General features: G+C 43.6%; 1 protein-coding gene across 2 annotated transcripts in view; it reads right to left on the reverse strand.

Moving 5' to 3' along the window:
• Positions 1–17,766, reverse strand: part of OSMR (oncostatin M receptor) — a 55,630-nt gene that overhangs the window by 25,296 nt on the left and 12,568 nt on the right. The window contains exons 3-6 of one of the 2 annotated variants that reach the window (XM_006139478.5): positions 15,477–15,640; positions 11,613–11,781; positions 6,890–7,177; positions 1,730–1,859 (exon numbers count right to left, since the gene is read on the reverse strand). In XM_006139478.5, coding sequence (XP_006139540.3) covers positions 1,730–1,859; positions 6,890–7,177; positions 11,613–11,781; positions 15,477–15,640 — 751 coding nt within the window. The remainder of the gene's footprint in view (positions 1–1,729; positions 1,860–6,889; positions 7,178–11,612; positions 11,782–15,476; positions 15,641–17,766) is intronic. The other variant, XM_075932515.2, reaches the window with a different exon arrangement.

Here is a 17,766-nt window from a genome sequence, read left to right on the forward strand (position 1 = left end):
CTTCCATCATACCAGGGTTTCTCTCACTAGGCTTTGAGACGCCTCAAGTTGTGCAGAAGTTATTACATGGGGGATCACAAACTGTCAGCCTCTACCCCAATTCCTGCTGTGCATCCAGAATGTATAAAGGTGTTCATCATTATATATATGGTTTCACTGTATAAGGGATCACACTCGAGACTTGTTATGTGAAAGCGGCCACTGATATAGAAGTTTGAGAGCCACTACCCGACTCCCTTCTTTTCCTCCTGCCCTATTCTATCTCCCTTCCTTCACCACTGCTTCGTCCCTTTTCCACTGTCTCCCCTCTGCTATGGGCACTCACCACTGAAACCAGCTGGCAGCCAGGGGCGGATACAGGGCAGGGCGAACGGGGCGGTCGCCCCAGACCCTGTGCTTAAAAAAGCCCCGCGCATGCACCGTGGCGCCACCGCGCATGCGCATAGCGTCACAGCACATGCGCCGTGGCAAAGAGGGGGCCCCGCGGAGTTATGCTGCCCGGGGCCCCGCAAAACAGTCATCTGCCCCTGCTAGCAGCCATGCAGGGTGCCCAGCACATGTAGAAAAGGAAGACAACGGGCACTAGGACCCAAGAGATGGCATCCACCTGCCGAAGCAGCAAGTTGCTGGAGGAGCCAAGCAAAATGCTATGGAGCTTCTGTGGGGGGAAGGAGGAAGCACAGTGTGGGAAGAATAGAGCCCCACCCCCGCCCTCTGGTAGGCTGAGTAGAGCAAGCCTTAGGCAGCTCAGTGCTTGCAGAAATTGGGGGGGGGGGCGGCACAATGGCATGCAACTCTGTATGCCCCTCCCTCACCTGTGTTGGGGGAGGCAATCTCCTCCCCAAACTGTGCCTATGGGGATGGTGGGCTTGGAGGGGCTCTGATGTATCTGCAATTAAGAGGGTGTAGTCTCTAAACAATGAATTTAATGCCTAATCTTTGACTGGGCTACAAGTAAGAAAATGAGTGTGGCTCTTGCTGAGAAAAGAGCTGGGCTCCTGGGCTTTTCTCTGACTACCCAGGGCGTCCGACAGACTTTGCAGGGCCTGAGACCTGGTGGGCTCCGAGTCTCCGGAAAAGATGGAACTGGGACTAGCCTCCCTCAGTCAGGTCTGCAGCACCACCCAGCATGTGCTGCCTGGGGCTCCAAACACTACCATTGCTGATGTAAGGGTGACTGTGGCTGGGAGCCCTGGGCTCTTTTAAATTGCCAGGTTCCAGGGCAGCTCCCCCTTTGCCCTCCCTCCTCCGTCTGCAAGCCCGTGAGTACCACGAGGTGGTGGGAATGGAATGAGCTAGCCAATGCCTTTGATAACAACATGAGCAAAGGAGAATTATTTCTATGACTCACTTGGATGTTCAAAAGCTTTGACAAAGGCCTGACAAGAACCTAAACAAGAAAATGGGTCAGTCCTGGTCAAGGAGGTAATCTGGATCGGAAAGTGGTGATGGAACAAAACAAAGAGTGAGGATAGTTGGTCAGTTTTCAACATGAGAAAATGTTAACAACAAGTGCCCCACGTCTTGGTGCTGTTAAACCTTGGTTGTGTAAAAGTATTGGTTAAAGAGCTGGGAAAACGGTATGCAACTTCTTATAACATACAGAAAAAAACATTGTAATAGACTAGAAATAATAGATTTGAAGGGCAGAAGGGACCCTAGATCATCTAGTCTGAACTCCTCTATAGCACAGGCCACAGAACTTATTTATTCAGCTGAGAAAACTTACCCTTCAAACATGTGGTATTTTGTGGAATAAGTCCCATAAAGATAAGTACTTGCCCCTGGATTCCACGTACAGGTTAATGTGCTCATGTCCTGAGTGTAACAGGAGATATCCTTAGGCTCATCAGGTAATTCTTGTCATTAAAACAAGGAAAAGACCAACATGACCATTAGGGCAATAACTACATAATGTTCTTGCATTTAACTAATGATTGTTTGCAAAGCCTGGTTGACTACAGGCATTATTTCTACTTGCTATTGGTACAAAGAGAACCTCAGAAAGAAAAGCAGACTAAAATCATAGAATCATAGGACTGGAAGGGACCTCAAGAGGTCATCGAGTCCAGCCCCATGCCCTCAAGGCAGGACCAAGCTCCGTCTACACCATCCCTGACAGATGTCTATCTAACCTGTTCTTAAATATCTCCAGAGAGGGAGATTCCATCACCTCCCTTGGCAATTTATTCCAATATTTGACCACCCTGACAGTTAGGAATTTTTTCCTAATGTCCAATCTAAACCTCCCTTGCTGCACTTTAAGCCCATTACTCCTTGTCCTGTCCTCAGAAACCAAGAGGAACAAATTTTCTCCTTCCTCCTTGTGACACCCTTTTAGATATCTGAAAATCGCTATCATGTCCCCCCTTAATCTTCTTTTTTCCAAACTAAACAAGCCCAGTTCATGAAGCCTGGCTTCATAGGTCATGTTCTCTAGACCTTTAATCATTCTTGTCGCTCTTCTCTGTACCCTTTCCAATTTCTCCACATCTTTCTTGAAATGTGGCGCCCAGAACTGGACACAGTACTCCAGCTGAGGCCTAACTAGTGCAGAGTAGAGCGGCAGAATGACTTCACGAGTTTTGCTTTCAACACACCTGTTGATACAACCTAGAATCATATTTGCTTTTTTTGCAACAGCATCACACTGTTGACTCATATTCAACTTGTGGTCCACTATGACCCCTAGATCTCTTTCCGCCATGCTCCTTCCTAGACAGTCGCTTCCCATCTTGTATGTATGGAACTGATTGTTCCTTCCTAAGTGGAGCACTTTGCATTTCTCTTTATTAAACCTCATCCTGTTTACCTCTGACCATTTCTCTAACTTGCTAAGGTCATTTTGAATTATGTCCCTATCCTCCAAAGAAGTTGCAACCCCACCCAGTTTGGTATCATCTGCAAACTTAATAAGCGTACTCTCTATCCCAATATCTACATCATTGATGAAGATATTGAACAGTACGGGTCCCAAAACAGACCCTTGCGGAACTCCACTTGTTATCCCTTTCTAGCAGGATTTAGCACCGTTAACAACAACTCTCTGACTACGGTTATCCAGCCAATTAGGCACCCACCTTATCGTGGCCCTATCTAAGTTATATTTGCCTAGTTTATCAATAAGAATATCATGCGAGACCGTATCAAAGATCATAGCTAAAGGCTCAGATACCTCCTCTATCAGCTCCTTGAGTATCCTGGGATGCATTTCATCAGGACCTGGTGACTTGCTGACATCTAACTTTCCTAAGTGATTTTTAACTTGTTCTTTGTGTATCCTATCTTCTAAACTTACCCTCTCTCTGCTTGTATTCACTACGTTAGGCACACCTCCAGACTTCTCGGTGAAGACCAAAACAAAGAAGTCATTGAGCATCTCCGCCATTTCCAAGTTTCCTGTTACTGCTTCTCCCTCCTCACTGAGCAGTGGGCCTACCCTGTCCTTGGTCTTCCTCTTGCATCTAATGTATTTATAAAAGGTCTTCTTGTTTCCCTTTATGCCTGTAGCTAGTTTGATCTCATTTTGTGCCTTTGCCTTTCTAATCTTGCCCCTGCATTCCCGTGTTGCTTGCCTATATTCATCCTTTGTTAGTTGTCCTAGTTTCCATTTTTTATAGGACTCCTTTTTTATTTTGAGATCGTGCAAGATCTCCTTGTTAAGCCAAGCTGGTCTTTTGCCGTATTTTCTATCTTTCCTACACAGCGGAATTGTTTGCTTTTGGGCCCTTAACAACGTCCCTTTGAAATACTTCCAACTCTCCTCAGTTGTTTTTCCCTTCAGTCTTGCTTCCCATGGGACCTTACCTACAAGTTCTCTGAGCTTATCAAAATCTGCCTTCCTGAAATCCATTACCTCAATTGTGCTGGTCTCCCTTCTACCTTTCCTTAAGATCATGAACTCTATTATTTCATGATCACTGTCCCCCATACTGTCTTCCACTTTCAAGTTCTCAACTAGTTCCTCCCTATTTGTTAAAACCAAATCCAGAACAGCTTCTCCTCTGGTAGCTTTTTCAACCTTCTGAAACAGAAAGTTGTCTCCAATGCAGTCCAGAAACTTAGTGGATAGTCTGTGCCCTGCTGTGTTAGTTTCCCAACATATGTCTGGATAGTTGAAGTCCCCCATCACCACCAAATCTTGGGCTTTGGATAGTTTTGTTAATTGTTTAAAAAAGGCCTCATCCACCTCTTCCACCTGGCTAGGTGGCCTGTAGTAGACTCCTAGTATGACATCACCTTCATTTTTTACCCCTTTTAGCTTAACCCAGAGACTCTCTACACAGCTATCTCCTACGTTCATCTCCACTTCAGTCCAAGTGTGTACATTTTTAATATACAAGGCAACCCCTCCTCCCTTTTTTCCCTGTCTGTCCTTCCTGAGCAAGCCGTACCCTTCCATACCAACATTCTAATCATGCATCCCATCCCACCAGGTTTCTGTAATACCAATGATGTCATAGTTGTATTTATTTGTTAGGAATTCCAGTTCTTCCTGCTTATTACCCATACTTCTCGCACTGTACCCCTCACGATCACTGCATCTCAAACATTTTATTTATATAAAATAATGATCCCGCCAAAGGCTAGGATATAGCCCAGCTTAAAACCTACTCCTGTACTGGGTAGGGGGAAAGCTTTGTTCCATGCTGACCTTATGCACAATGAGGCTAAATTCTTAGCTGACCAAATTTGACATGAAGAAGAGCTCTGTACGCTTGAAATCTTGTCTCTGTCCCCAAGATCATCCAATAAAAGAGATTATCTCATCCAGTTTGCCTATGGCTGTTAATTCAGTGTTGTGGTCACAAGTCCGAGGATTGTAGAGAGACGAGGTGGGCAAGGTAATATCTTTTAGTGAACCAACTTCTCAGCTTATCCTCAGACCTCAGGAGCTTTGTGTATATCTACACTATAGCCACATCACCAAGGCCCTTTGGGAGGCTGTACCTCAACCCCTTCCTTCACCCCACACTCTTTCCCCTGCTCTGATTCCTCCCTCAGAGCCAGCACCCCATACCCTTTCCTGAACCCCTTCACTCTGCCCCAGCTTGGAGCCTCCTCCTGCACCCAAATTCCCTCAGAGTTTGCACCCCTCACACTCTCCTGCACCCACACCCTTGAGCCTCAGCCCAGAGCCTGCACCTCCTCCCAAACTCCAAATCTCTGTTCCAGCCAGATGAAAGTGAGAGTGGAGGAGAGCAAGTGATGGGGGCAATTGTAATGAGCAGGTCAGGGCCTTGAGGGAGGGGTCGGGGCCTTGGGGAAGGGACAGGGTAGATCCTGGGTTGCCCTTAAAATCAAAGTGTGATCTCTGATATAAGAAGGTCAGAGACCACTGCTTTAAATTGACAAGACAGAGCTCTCCTGTCAGCTTAATTCTCCTGCCTCAGTAAAGGCAGTAGCTGTATCTGATAAAGAGCTGACCACACCAGTGCTTAACTCGGAATAACCTTTGTCATTCGGGTATGGATTATACACACTCCTAAGCAATGCAATATTTACCAAAGTAATTTGTACTGCAGACATATCTTGGGAAATAGACTCAGTGTCACAGCTAAATAAATACCAGTGAGGACAGATTGCTTAGCATAAGCAGTTGATGCATATTTCAAGGGACTGTTCAAAGTGAAGTCGGGGGTGAAAGGTTGCTACAAGGGCATTGTTAATGGGTTGTAGCAGGAGTGGGGATTGCTCATGCCAACTAGAAGCTAGAAGCCCTGAGCCTCAGCACCCCCACTTCTCCATGGAACTGGAGTTGTTGCCAGCATGTCCCTATGCAGAGGGGCTATCAAGCTGCTAACATGTCCACTATCAGGGAAGCTTTGCATGCTACCTTCGCCCCCAGCACCAGCTCTGCAGCTTTCATTGGCTGCAAACCATGGCCAACGGGAACTGTGGAGGTGGTGCCTGTGGGCATGGACTGTGCACACCACATAGAGCCATCTGGGCTGTGTGCACCTCAGCATGGAGGCTGGACATGAGGACTGCATCCAGGAGCCTGGGTAGGTAGGGAGCCTGCTTTAGCCCCACTGTACCACTGACTGGGAGCCACCTGAGGTAAGAACCGCTTGTCCAGAGCCCTCATCCCCTCCTGTACTCCAACCCCCTACCCCAGGTTGGAACCCCCACCTGCACCCTAGCCCCCTCCCAGACCTACACCCCAACCCTGAGTTTTCCCCACAAATCCAACCAGCCACCCCAGTCCTGAGGAACCCCCCCTCCTGCATTCCAAACCCCTTGGGCCCAATATGGAACTCCCTCCTGTACCCCAAACCCTTTGGCCAAAGCCTCATCCCAGAGCCCACACCCCCAGACAGAGCCCTCGCTGCCCTCGCCCCTCAACCTCCTGACCCAGCCAGGAGTCCCCTCCTACATCCCAAACTCCTTATTTCTGGCCCAACCCCAGAGTATAGGGGAAGCCCTAAGTCTCTGCTTTCCCTGTGTGGCTGAGTGTGGCCCCAACTGCTTTTTTTCTGCAAGCCATTGACTTCTGATAGAAAAAGGCTCCCCATCCCGGTGCTACAGACTGCTGTAATAAATCATAAATTCAGTGTCTCTATTTAATCCATGAATTTTAGTGTCTAGCAAAGTTACACATTTAAACTCCTGGACTCATCTGTTTGTTAAAGCATTAATCAGTCTTTTAGTCAATCTATTTGCACTCTCTACACTTGAAAACAGACCTTTCTTCTCTGGCATGCGTTAGTCAGGGGCACACAGTGGGGGGGGGGAGGAAAGAGGCTGACCCTCAGCTGGTGTAAACAGGCATGGCTCCATGGAGGCCACCAGAGTAATATCACAACTGAGAACCCCCCCCCTTGAACTTTACAAGTGATTATAGAAAAACCCCACCTAGAAAGAGACCCAAAGCAAAGTGTGCACTTACTGCCCACAAAGAGAAGTGTTGCTCCGTACTTTTTGTTTCCTTTACTAGAGAAGCTGCAAATGGCAGGAATGCCAGGCACTTTTGCAGTCAACACCTTACTCACTGTAATCACCAGGTTCCTCTGGCTTGTGTTGGAGGCTGGGTAGTAATAATCATTGGAATTAAACAAAAAATATTCTATTTTATTATCTTTGCCTCCAATGCAGCAAAAAGTGACATTGGAGCCCTCTTCTACAACTTTCTCTTCGGGGAAGATGTATGGTGTGCTGTCATCTGAAGTATCTAACCCTGCAAGATACAAAAGAATAAATGGTTTAATTTGAATCTTCTTTCTTTATGCTGTGGAAGTCTTTTGTGAACAGTCTACCCCTTCATTAGTTAGCTGAGAAAGCACTAGGGGCAAGTTTTCAATATGAGGGTCACGGTAAATGCCTTTGACTTTGAATGCAAAATCGGGCATTTGCACACATCTGGTAATTGCACCTCAACTTTCCACATGCAAACATCTATTTTTACACCTCATTCTCCCACTTCAGTCCTATTTAAACCCTTACAAAATGTAAGTGATGCCTGAGCCTGTGTACACAGATGGACTTCACACCAGGACCTGATCCAGAACACAATGAAATCAATGGCAAGACTCCCATTGATAGATGGATTTGAAAGGGAAGCTGGGATGCTAGGAGTTAACATTTGTTCCTTTTTGACCAGGAAATGGTGTTTGGACAGGGATCAACCTTAATTCAAAAATGGATGCCTTATGGCTTCAGTCTAACAAGAACAAAAGATGATTTTGTTCATTAAAGAGGTGAGTTTTGATGGGCTTTTTATCTGATAAGATGCAAGGTAAGGGCTCGGTGCTTCTCCTGATACATTTGGTAACATTTCTATTCTCTAAATCTAAGCAGGACTTATGTGAATCTTAACCAGTGCAGACAGCAGTTCCTTAACTAAATTGTTTAGTCATCCTTCCAAAACACTTTTTAAAATACCATCTTAATTCACCAAAAACTATGCTGTTCCAGTGAAAACAGGCATTCTGAAAGAGTATAATCACTTCCTTTTATGTAGCCAATTTTTCCTGGGTTCTATTAATACACTTCACAGAAGTTCACTCAAAAGTGATGTAACTAGTTGGCTTACTATTAGTGTCTTTTCTCCTTAATCTACTATAGATTTGAGAGACTTTGTCCATTTCTTCACAAACTCCTCTTAAAGGGTAAGAGCTGGATTATCAAATTTGGTATGCAGCTTCCTCTTATCATAACTTAAAGCAGGATAACAGTTTTATTGTGCCAGGAAAATGGGATGTGTCTATAATGGGATTGCTTCTCATAAAAACATACAGAAGAGACACAATCACCAAGCAGATGAAAGGTGCTGGATGGGGGTGAATCCCTATAGCTAGGATTGCTTTAGTCCCAAGCCTCTGATCCTTCAAGAGTCCTTTAGGGAGGGCTAAACACCCCCCAGGATTCATATAGGGACATAGCTGGCTGTTCCCTTTCTTCACTGAATGAGGATAAAGTGTACATTCCTCACTCTGGCTGAGGATTACAAGGGGTAGATAAACCTGGACTTACCCCAGCTGGGAGACATACACTCCTCTCCTGGCTGTGCCTGCTGGAGCAGCAGCAACCATAAAGAGGTGCTTCTCACTTGGCTCCAAGATGCTGTGGTGAGAGAGGGCTGGAGTAGTCCTCTCTTTTCAGAGGCAGCCTGCATACTGAACCCCTCGTACCCAGCCCCACACCAGAGCAACAATTTCACTGAAGCACAGGCATTTTTAATTTACTTTCCAAAAAACAAAAACTGAGCTAAGGACCCAAGCAATGCCAGGTAAATCTGTGGTATTAATTATGACTGCCAGACACAAGTCCGTGAGAAACTATTTAAGATGATAAGTCTGTATTGAAACTTACTAGAGAACTGAGGAAAAATTGAAAAAACTAAACGGCTGCGTCTACACTGGCCCCTTTTCCGAAAGGGGCATGCTAATTTTAAACTTCAGAATAGGGAAATCCGCGGGGGATTTAAATATCCCCCGCGGGATTTAAATAAAGATGTCCGCCGCTTTTTTCCAGCTTTTAGAAAAGCCGGATCTTTTCCGGCTTTTCTACAAGCTGGAAAAAAGCGGCGGACATCTTTATTTAAAACCCGCAGGGGATATTTAAATCCCCCGCGGATTTCCCTATTCTGAAGTTTAAAATTAGCATGCCCCTTTCGGAAAAGGGGCCAGTGTAGACGCAGCCAACATGTTTATTCCAGTGAAGGGAAGGCTGAGGGGAAACCTGATATCTGGTTTCAAATCTGTCAAAGAAGACAGTGATCAATTTTTCTCCATACCCAAAGAAGGAAGGACAAGAAGTAATCGTTCTAGATTGCAACAAGGAAGATATCAGGGAAAACTTTTATAAGGATGTTATAGTTTGTCCTTTGAGTTTAAAGATTGCTATGACATCACTGATTCATTTGGTTTCTGAGAACACAGGAGTGGTTGATTAGAGTAATTTGAGCTTTGAACTCTCTACGTCTACACTGGCCCCTTTTCCGGAAGGGGCATGTTAATTTCAGCTATCGTAATAGGGAAATCCGCGGGGGATTTAAATATCCCCCGCGGCATTTAAAGAAAAATGTCCGCCGCTTTTTTCCGGCTTTTTTCCGCCCTTTTCCGGAGGATCTTATTCCTACTTTGAAAAAGTAGGGCGCTTTTTCCGGAGGATTGGGGCCAGTGTAGACGCTCTTTTCCAGCTTTTCTAAAAGCCGGAAAAAAGCGGCGGACATTTTTATTTAAATGCCGAGGGGGATATTTAAATCCCCCGCGGATTTCCCTATTACGATAGCTGAAATTAACATGCCCCTTCCGGAAAAGGGGCCAGTGTAGACATAGCCTCTGTGGTGAACTGAGCAAGAGAAGCTACTATGGGTTACTTAGAGGACATAATGCTGTTGTGAGAGTTAGTGTTTCTGGTCTGCCTCAGTAGCTATCTGCTCACAGAGAATGGAAGACACTTCACTGGACAGAATGATCATGAGTGAGATCTTCTCAAAACTGAGTCAATGTTGAAATGGCTCAAAGATTAACTTCAGGAAGTCTCTGAAACATTTCTCCTGTCCTCTCTGAAAGCACTTTCTTTTCTTTAGTTCACCTTAAAGGATCTCTGGCAGTTGTTCATCTGACATTCTGGTGGCCTGCCCATCTCATCTGTGATTCCATCAACAGAGTAAGTAGACTTGGAGTAGCTGTCTATAGGAGAATCTCACTATCTGGAACCTTGTCTTGCCATCTTATCCTCACCTGTTTGAAAGTGATGGAACTTCACAGTTGTGCATTTATACACCATCCACGTTTTGCAGGAGGCATCAGAGTTGGGAGCATGATGGCTTTGTAGACCTCAGTTATGTTCAGGGCTCGACAAACCACTGTTTCTACTCACCTGTGGCAAGTAGATTTCAGCCAGTCGCTCCGTGCGCCCCATTCGCCGGTGCTGTGCTCATGCGCAGCACCGGTCTGGCACATGCATGGTGCAGAGCTAGCGAGTAGCTCTCACCGCAGTTTGTCAAGCCCTGGTTATGTTTATAGACTAATGCCTCTGGATTCCCATTTGTATGTAGTCTGCCAAAAGCCACACTTGCTTTGGTAATTCCGGTTTCATTGTTGATGTGAACTGCACAAGGTAGGAGAACTTGTCCACTGCCTGGAGGGCTTGGCCATTCACTGTGAAAACTGGCTTTACATTTGATGTTGATTGAGACACCAAAACTATTGTTAAGTTCTGGAACATGTTACCTAGGGAGGCTGTGGAATCCTGCTACTGGAGATTTTAAGAACAGGTTGGACAAACGCTTTACAGGACTACTCAACATGTGGCCCATTTGTTTGCGGCCCGCGGTGCAGTTTGGGTTTATGCGGGGCTCAACAAGCGGCCTGCAGGTGGGAGCGAAAATAAAAAAAGTAGTCAATATAAATGGTCTTCTATTGATATGCATTTTACTAGTTAAATTCCTGGACTGTCAATGCTCATTGAAAGTGCTGTGGAAATCGGGTAAATATTGCATTTTATTAATATCAGCAGAACTGACTTAAATGGGACTTGCGTGTTGTGTAGTCTTGCCTCAGTCTTTGTATTCATGCCTGTCAGTGTGAAAAGCTATTTGCATATATATTTGTATGCATATGCAACCAATTAAGTGGCGGCCCTCGGCATGTGCTATGAGTATCATTGTGGCCCCTGGGCCTTCAAAAGTTGAGAAGCCCAGCTTTACAGGGATGTTTTAGGTATACTTAACCCTGCCCCGGCACAGTACTGTGGGGGGAGAAGCTGGAAGGCAGAGGAGGTGCTGATCTCACCAGTCCAACGTTTCTATGGATCTATGAAACAGTACAGACAAGTACAGAACCTTCACTTAACCAGCCCTGTGCATGCGGGGAACAACCTAGATTTTCAAGGTGGCCACCAGATGGCATTGCAACATCACATTTTCCCATTCTTCAATTTATCCAGATTGTTGACTGTTCAATCTAGCCCAGATTGGTGACATTGGTCCCAATTAAACTGGATAAACGAGGTTCTCCTGTATTAGCAGTACATTCTAAAATGGCCCACTGATGTTGCATAACCTCTGCTGACATGAATCCCCCTATTTTACTGACTTTACTCTAGCCCATTAAACCACAGCATTAAATCTTCAAGGAAATAGTCTAAAGTCTTGCTTAGCTTACCCAACACCGTTTCCCAGTGACTCCAACGACTCCAGACTTTATAGAATCGTTCATCATTCACCATACTCCTGATTCTTACAGAGTGGGACATGCATTCCAAAGGCAATTCTGAATCCCAACTCCAGTGCAGAGTTTTATTCAATTTACTGAGAGTTGTGTTATAATACTCCTAAAACATACACACACACAAAAGAGAAACATGCTATTAAGGTGGAGTACAGTGAACAAAGATATGTGGAATGCTTAGTGTGGAATTAGGTGTCGCTTTTACAACATAAGATAGGCTCAGTAGGAGTTGCTGTTGGAATTCACATTCCGGCATGTACTCCAGAACACCAGTCAGCCATTTTGTATGTTCAGCCACTACCGGATGAAAACCAAACATCCCATAGCTAGGAATAATCTTAAGACTTGTGAGGCAAGATCAGATAGCTGTCTGCTTGCAGTTTGTTGATCAGAATTTAAAAAGGCACAACAAATTATTAAGCATATGTCTTGGTTTTAGGTTCCCAGACACATTGTTATAGCTAAAATATTTAAAATGTTTTAAAACTATTAAAACTTAAAAAATTGGTGACCAAAGGGTGTATGGTGCTAACCTACCAGGAGTCACTATAAGGTATGTGCTTTGTTAAAGTTAGCTATAAAAAAATTAGGTAAAAGTAAATACTTCAGAGTGATCGGAGGGAGCTTTTCTTCAGGCAAGGAGCTGACAGCTAAACTCAGCTGGTTAGCAAAATGGTCTCAGAAAGCCCAGCCAGGAATCACTCCAAACCATCTCCGATTGTGTATGTGTATGCACGTGCAATGCTTCCTATCTAATAAACAGTTTTAAATAAGAGCATGTTTGCTTGTATCAATCACTTATCGAATGGAAGCACTGTCTTCCTATTAATTTATTCCTGATACCACCTTAAAAGAAAAGGTAAGTTACTACTGCTTTGGGTTCTAAAAGCCCCAGGTAACATGAGGTGTGCAGGTCCCCTATAGTTCCTTGAAAATCCCAGTTATAATCCTGCATCTCAGATTTTCAGAAAAGTTTGTGTCTAACTATGGGCCTCATTTAAACATACGATTAGCGAGATTGCAGGCTTGATTTGCAATCACATTATTCCCACTCTTCCAGTGCAATTCCACTGAAATCGTGAAGCTACGTCCACATAAAATCAGAATCATGCAGTGGTTCTCTATTCCAAAATAGTAATTTCATTTTCAGATGACCAGTAGGTTGATTGTGCTTGAAGTTACCCTAAATTGCCCCCATCATTGAAGGCATAGCTTGATAGTTTTCTGAATATCTGGGGGCTTCTGTCTATCTCACTCTATACTGCTAATGTACATATATATATTGGTGGAGAAACAATTTTATATTTGACTGTAGTCCTCAGACTCTGAGAACTGAAAGTCTTACAATGTGATGGGTAACGAAAGGAATTGTAGGAAATAATTTAAATTATTTGTAATCTGCAAAAAATAATTTTAAAATATACTATTGTTACAAGGATGTGTATCTATCTATGGAAGCCAAGAGAATAGTGACTGCCTATAATACGCAATGAAAAAGACATTGATGATAGCAAAGAGGTCTATGATTAGGGAATCATTTATATAGAAAGTAAGTAGTTTTGATTCTGTGCAAAAGGGAACAGTAACATACTAGCAAAATTAATGAAGGGCCCATCAGAGGCTGGTTCCTGCCTAGTGAAAGATTCCTTGTAGTCTCATTCCTTATACACCCCTTACACACGCACAGAGACCACATGGGGAAATCTTTGCTAGTCTACACTGGGCATGGGGAATAGCCCCGTGTTACTTTGATTAGACCCAATTCAAGGACTAGAGTAACCATGCAGGCAAACATTGCTCTGCCTGCATGGTTGCCTGCCCACCAAATGAAATTAATGGGCAGCAGGTTTAAAACAAATAAAAGGAAGTTCTTCTTCAAACAACGCACAGTCAACCTGTGGACCTCCTTGCCTGAGGAGGCTATAAAGGCTAGGAGTATAACAGGGTTTAAAAAAGAGCTAGATAAATTCATGGAGGTTAAGTCCATTAGCCAGGATAGGTAAGGAATGGTGTCCCTAGCCTCTGTTTGTCAGAAGGTGGAGATGGATGTCAGCACCTGGCATTGGCCACTGTTGGCAGACAGGGTACTGGATTGGATGGACCTTTGGTCTGTCCCAGTATGGCCATTCTGATGTTCTCTGTTTTCTTAAGGGGGGGGTGTGCATTTTCCCTAGTGTGCTACAGTTCTGCATAGCTGCAGTGCAGGAGTATGGCTCAAAGTCGCATACACACACGTACGTATTATAATGTAATTGCCTACCACAAATGTACAGCTCAAAAAACTTCCAACCTTTTTAAAACAAGAAACTAGGTCCAGTCCTCAGATGCTGTAAATCAGCATTCTTCCACTGATAGCTCAGATTAGTAGTACTGGAACTCAATATCACTATCTCTGTTTATAAGATAACACCTGGGCTTCCTTTAATGGTTTTGCTCCTGAGACTGATATTGTTGATTTTGCTGGCATTTTATGACTTAATATTAGTGTTTAATTATTCAGGAATTCTTTAGTCTTTGTTCTAAATAGTAACTATAATATGAACTAAATCACTACATCTCAGAGGGGTAGCCGTGTTAGTCTGTAACTTTAAAAACATCGAGTGTGGTACCTTAGAGAATCATAATATAGAATATATATTTTGGTTAATCTCTAAGGTGCCACAGAACCTCTTGTCATTTATATCACTAGTAAAATAATAATAGCATGAATTACATTACTCATCCATTGTATTACTTATGGTACTTTCTTCTTTACAATAAAATAGTAGTAAGAACATATCCTGCTGGTAGTGACACACAAGTGTTGACCAAATGGACTTTGTATGTTAAGCTTTCACCCTGTGTGTTGGAAATTAGTCATAACTATTAGTTCAGTCTACTGACTTTGGATTACAAGACTTTTCAGTGGAAGGCAAATCAAGCATCATGTTTTTTTATAAGCCATCACTTCAATTTGTTCAGGAAGTGATAATACATAATGATCTCCCTATTACATTTAGTGGCAATTTGAATTGGGTCCTAAATGGTAAATAAATCTAAATAACTGCAATGAGCCTATTATTCTTTAAGTAAGGGTGGCTACAAATGGCCATTTATTTTACACTGAAGCATTCGTTAGTTTTATTGTTACACTAATGGGCTGTCATTTCTGCTTCCAAGCACCAGCTATTTACCCTCACGGCATTAAACATTTTTTTCCTCCCCAAAATGGGCCTAAATCCAATGCATTGATCCAATCATCAGATGCCTCGAGGCAGCAATGGCATCACTGCTAAGGCCCATGCTTGCTCCTTCCTCAGCCTGGAAAACAAGAAGGGCAATAGCCAGCTAGAGTAGGCAAGCAGAAGAAAACAGGAACAGAATTCACAAGCCAATAGTCAGGCTTAATGGCTTAGTGGAAGTGTGCTCACTTACAGAGCACCAAACCTTGTTTCCCCATTCTAGACTCATGATTCTTGAGAGAAGCTATGAGAAACTTTGACAGAAATTGTTTTGTCTTGTCTTCAGCCAGGAGGATAGACTCTAAAAAGGGATCCCTAACATGAGGTTGAGTAGTATGGAGGAGTCTTGAAGGCATCCTCATGCACTCGAGGGAAACCTTAGTAATGGACTTTGATCTCAGTGATACATCTTAACATGTTCTGTTTCCATAGGCAACTGTTGATTTGAGCAAGGACTTAGTAAAATATGTAGACACGTCTTATGAAACCATGGCTTTACACATCCAAATGTTTGATTTTTGCTTGTATGGATACATGACGATATTTAAAATAATTTTGTTTCTTAAAAGATTCTTACTGTCCAGACAACATTCATTTCTTCACTTCGACTAACTTGAATGTCAAAAACCATTTCTAGTTCCAATTTGTGAGCTAAGTCACTAACATCCCATTCCACCAACAAACGCTGAAGAGGCAAATTCTTGGAAACATTGAGGAATGTAGGTAGAAATTCCTGAGATTCTGAAAAACATAAATATTTTTAAAATATCAATACTCATCCCTGTTTAAATCCATCAAATTAGTTTGCCCCATGACATATGATATTGGTGTCACTAGAGAAATGACTGATGCAACATTTTCATCACAATCCTGAGAGTGGATAACTGGATTTCAGGACCTACTGAATTCTGCTCCCAGCTTGGACACTGACTTGCTGTGCCCACAAAATCATGTAACCTTCACTTCCCTTAAAAGAAAAAGGTGATAATAGGGTGGTAGCACTAGGATTTTCAAAAGCATTTAATTATGGTGTAACTTTGTCCCCATTATCATAAATCGCAAGAAAGATGAACCAACCTATGTGCTACTGAGACTCACACTTGTACTGTATTTCCATGGCAGGAAGGGTGATGTAAAAATTGATGTTTATCTGGGATTTAGGTGCTGTAATATGCAAAATAAATTCTTCGGTCCCTTAATCCATAATGCAGATTTATTGTATTTGGTGTATAGCAAAGGACAGGTTTGTGGTCAGTCCTGGCACTAAGCTTGCCGGAAGCTATACACCACCCTTTGAGTTACACTTTGTTAGAATGTCTCCCCCAAAATATCTCAGGAAGACCCAAGACTGTCTTAGGTGCAGGATCTAGGGATGCAGGAGGTGCTGCAGCACCTACAGTCTCCCAGCCTCATGTCTGGGGTCCCTGCTACTGCCTCATACACCGGTTTTTGAGTGTTGGCACTTCCAGATGGGTTCTTGGCTCCCGTCCCGCACACCAGGGGCTCTGCTGCCAGCCCCATGTGCTGGGGTCCCAGTTAGAGCCAGTATAGCCCCCCAGTGCATGGGGTGGCAGTTGAGAACCCAACAACTGGGTCCCAAAAGCTGGCACCATATGCTGGTGCTTTGCTTTGTCCTCAGCTGGGAGTGGAAGTGGACAGGAGCAAAGAGGTTCAGCACCTTCCCTTTTAAAAATGGTCCCTTGCCACTGAAGTCTTTGGTCAAGCAAGGCACTGTCTGGCCAACAAGCAGACATTTGGTTTTTGTTTTTTTGTTTTTTTTGCGGGGGGGAGTAGGGGGTTGCTGGGGCAGGGATGGAGGATGGCAAAAATGCCACGATGCTGAAATTTAAAAACTTAGTTTTTGTTGTCATTCTGGCATCTCATGCTCAAACTGTTTGCTTTAATTTAAGGATCACACATGTTGATATTGACTAGACTCTGTTAAAGAATATGGTCTGTTTGCACTTTGGCACTGCCGGGGCAGAGAACGCTAGAGCGATTAATTGCTAGAATTCAGTATGCTTTGCCTTATGCACATCCAGGAGGCAATGCAGAAGAACAAATTTGTTTTCAAGTATCAGAGGGGTAGCCGTGTTAGTCTGAATCTGCAAAAGCGACGAGGAGTCCTGTGGCACCTTATAGACTAACTGAAGTGTAGGAGCATAAGCTTTCGTGGGCAAAGACCCACTTCGTCAGATGCATGTAGTCAGTCATCTAATAAACCATCTTGTTAGTCTTTAAAGTGCTACATTGTCCTGCATTTTGCTGTAGTCAGTCAGTTTTTGTTTTCAGTCAGTCAAAGACTATTTAGATTATCACAGTTTTATAAGACTAGACCAAACACATCACACTAAGTAAAAGAACATTCAGTACCGCTCATACGATGAGAGTAACCCACAGCATCATTACACTAAGGACACCAGTTAAAAGGAGGCTTACAGGACTGGAAGGACTTGGTAAGTATTGTGTTGGGATTTTAATGCTCTGATACCACATGGATGTTGAGATTTGGTGGATATTTTTAAACAATCACTATGCGAGGCCTAGCCTATGGTTAGATTTGGGTTTGGTTCAGAAGAGCTGAAGACCAATTGTCTCAACATTCAACTCTCTACTTGTGGTAATAGTTGCTTAGGGTTACACACTAAATTGAAGGGTTCTCTCAAGCAATTTCATTCCAGCTACAGAGCAGGACAGGTTAAGTAAGCTGTTAAATATGAAGCAGTTTTAGGCACAGCCCATTTAGCTTTGCTTATAAATCTGAAATGTGGTATCTAGTATAGAGTAAGACACCCACGCACACAACAGCCTTAGTCCATAGTTTTGCAATAACGTCTGTGCAGGGCTGCACGGAGACCATTACTTTA

The sequence above is a fragment of the Pelodiscus sinensis genome, chromosome 6, assembly GCF_052426305.1.
Source record: "Pelodiscus sinensis isolate ZL-2025 chromosome 6, ASM5242630v1, whole genome shotgun sequence".
NCBI classification, from domain to species: domain Eukaryota; kingdom Metazoa; phylum Chordata; order Testudines; family Trionychidae; genus Pelodiscus; species Pelodiscus sinensis.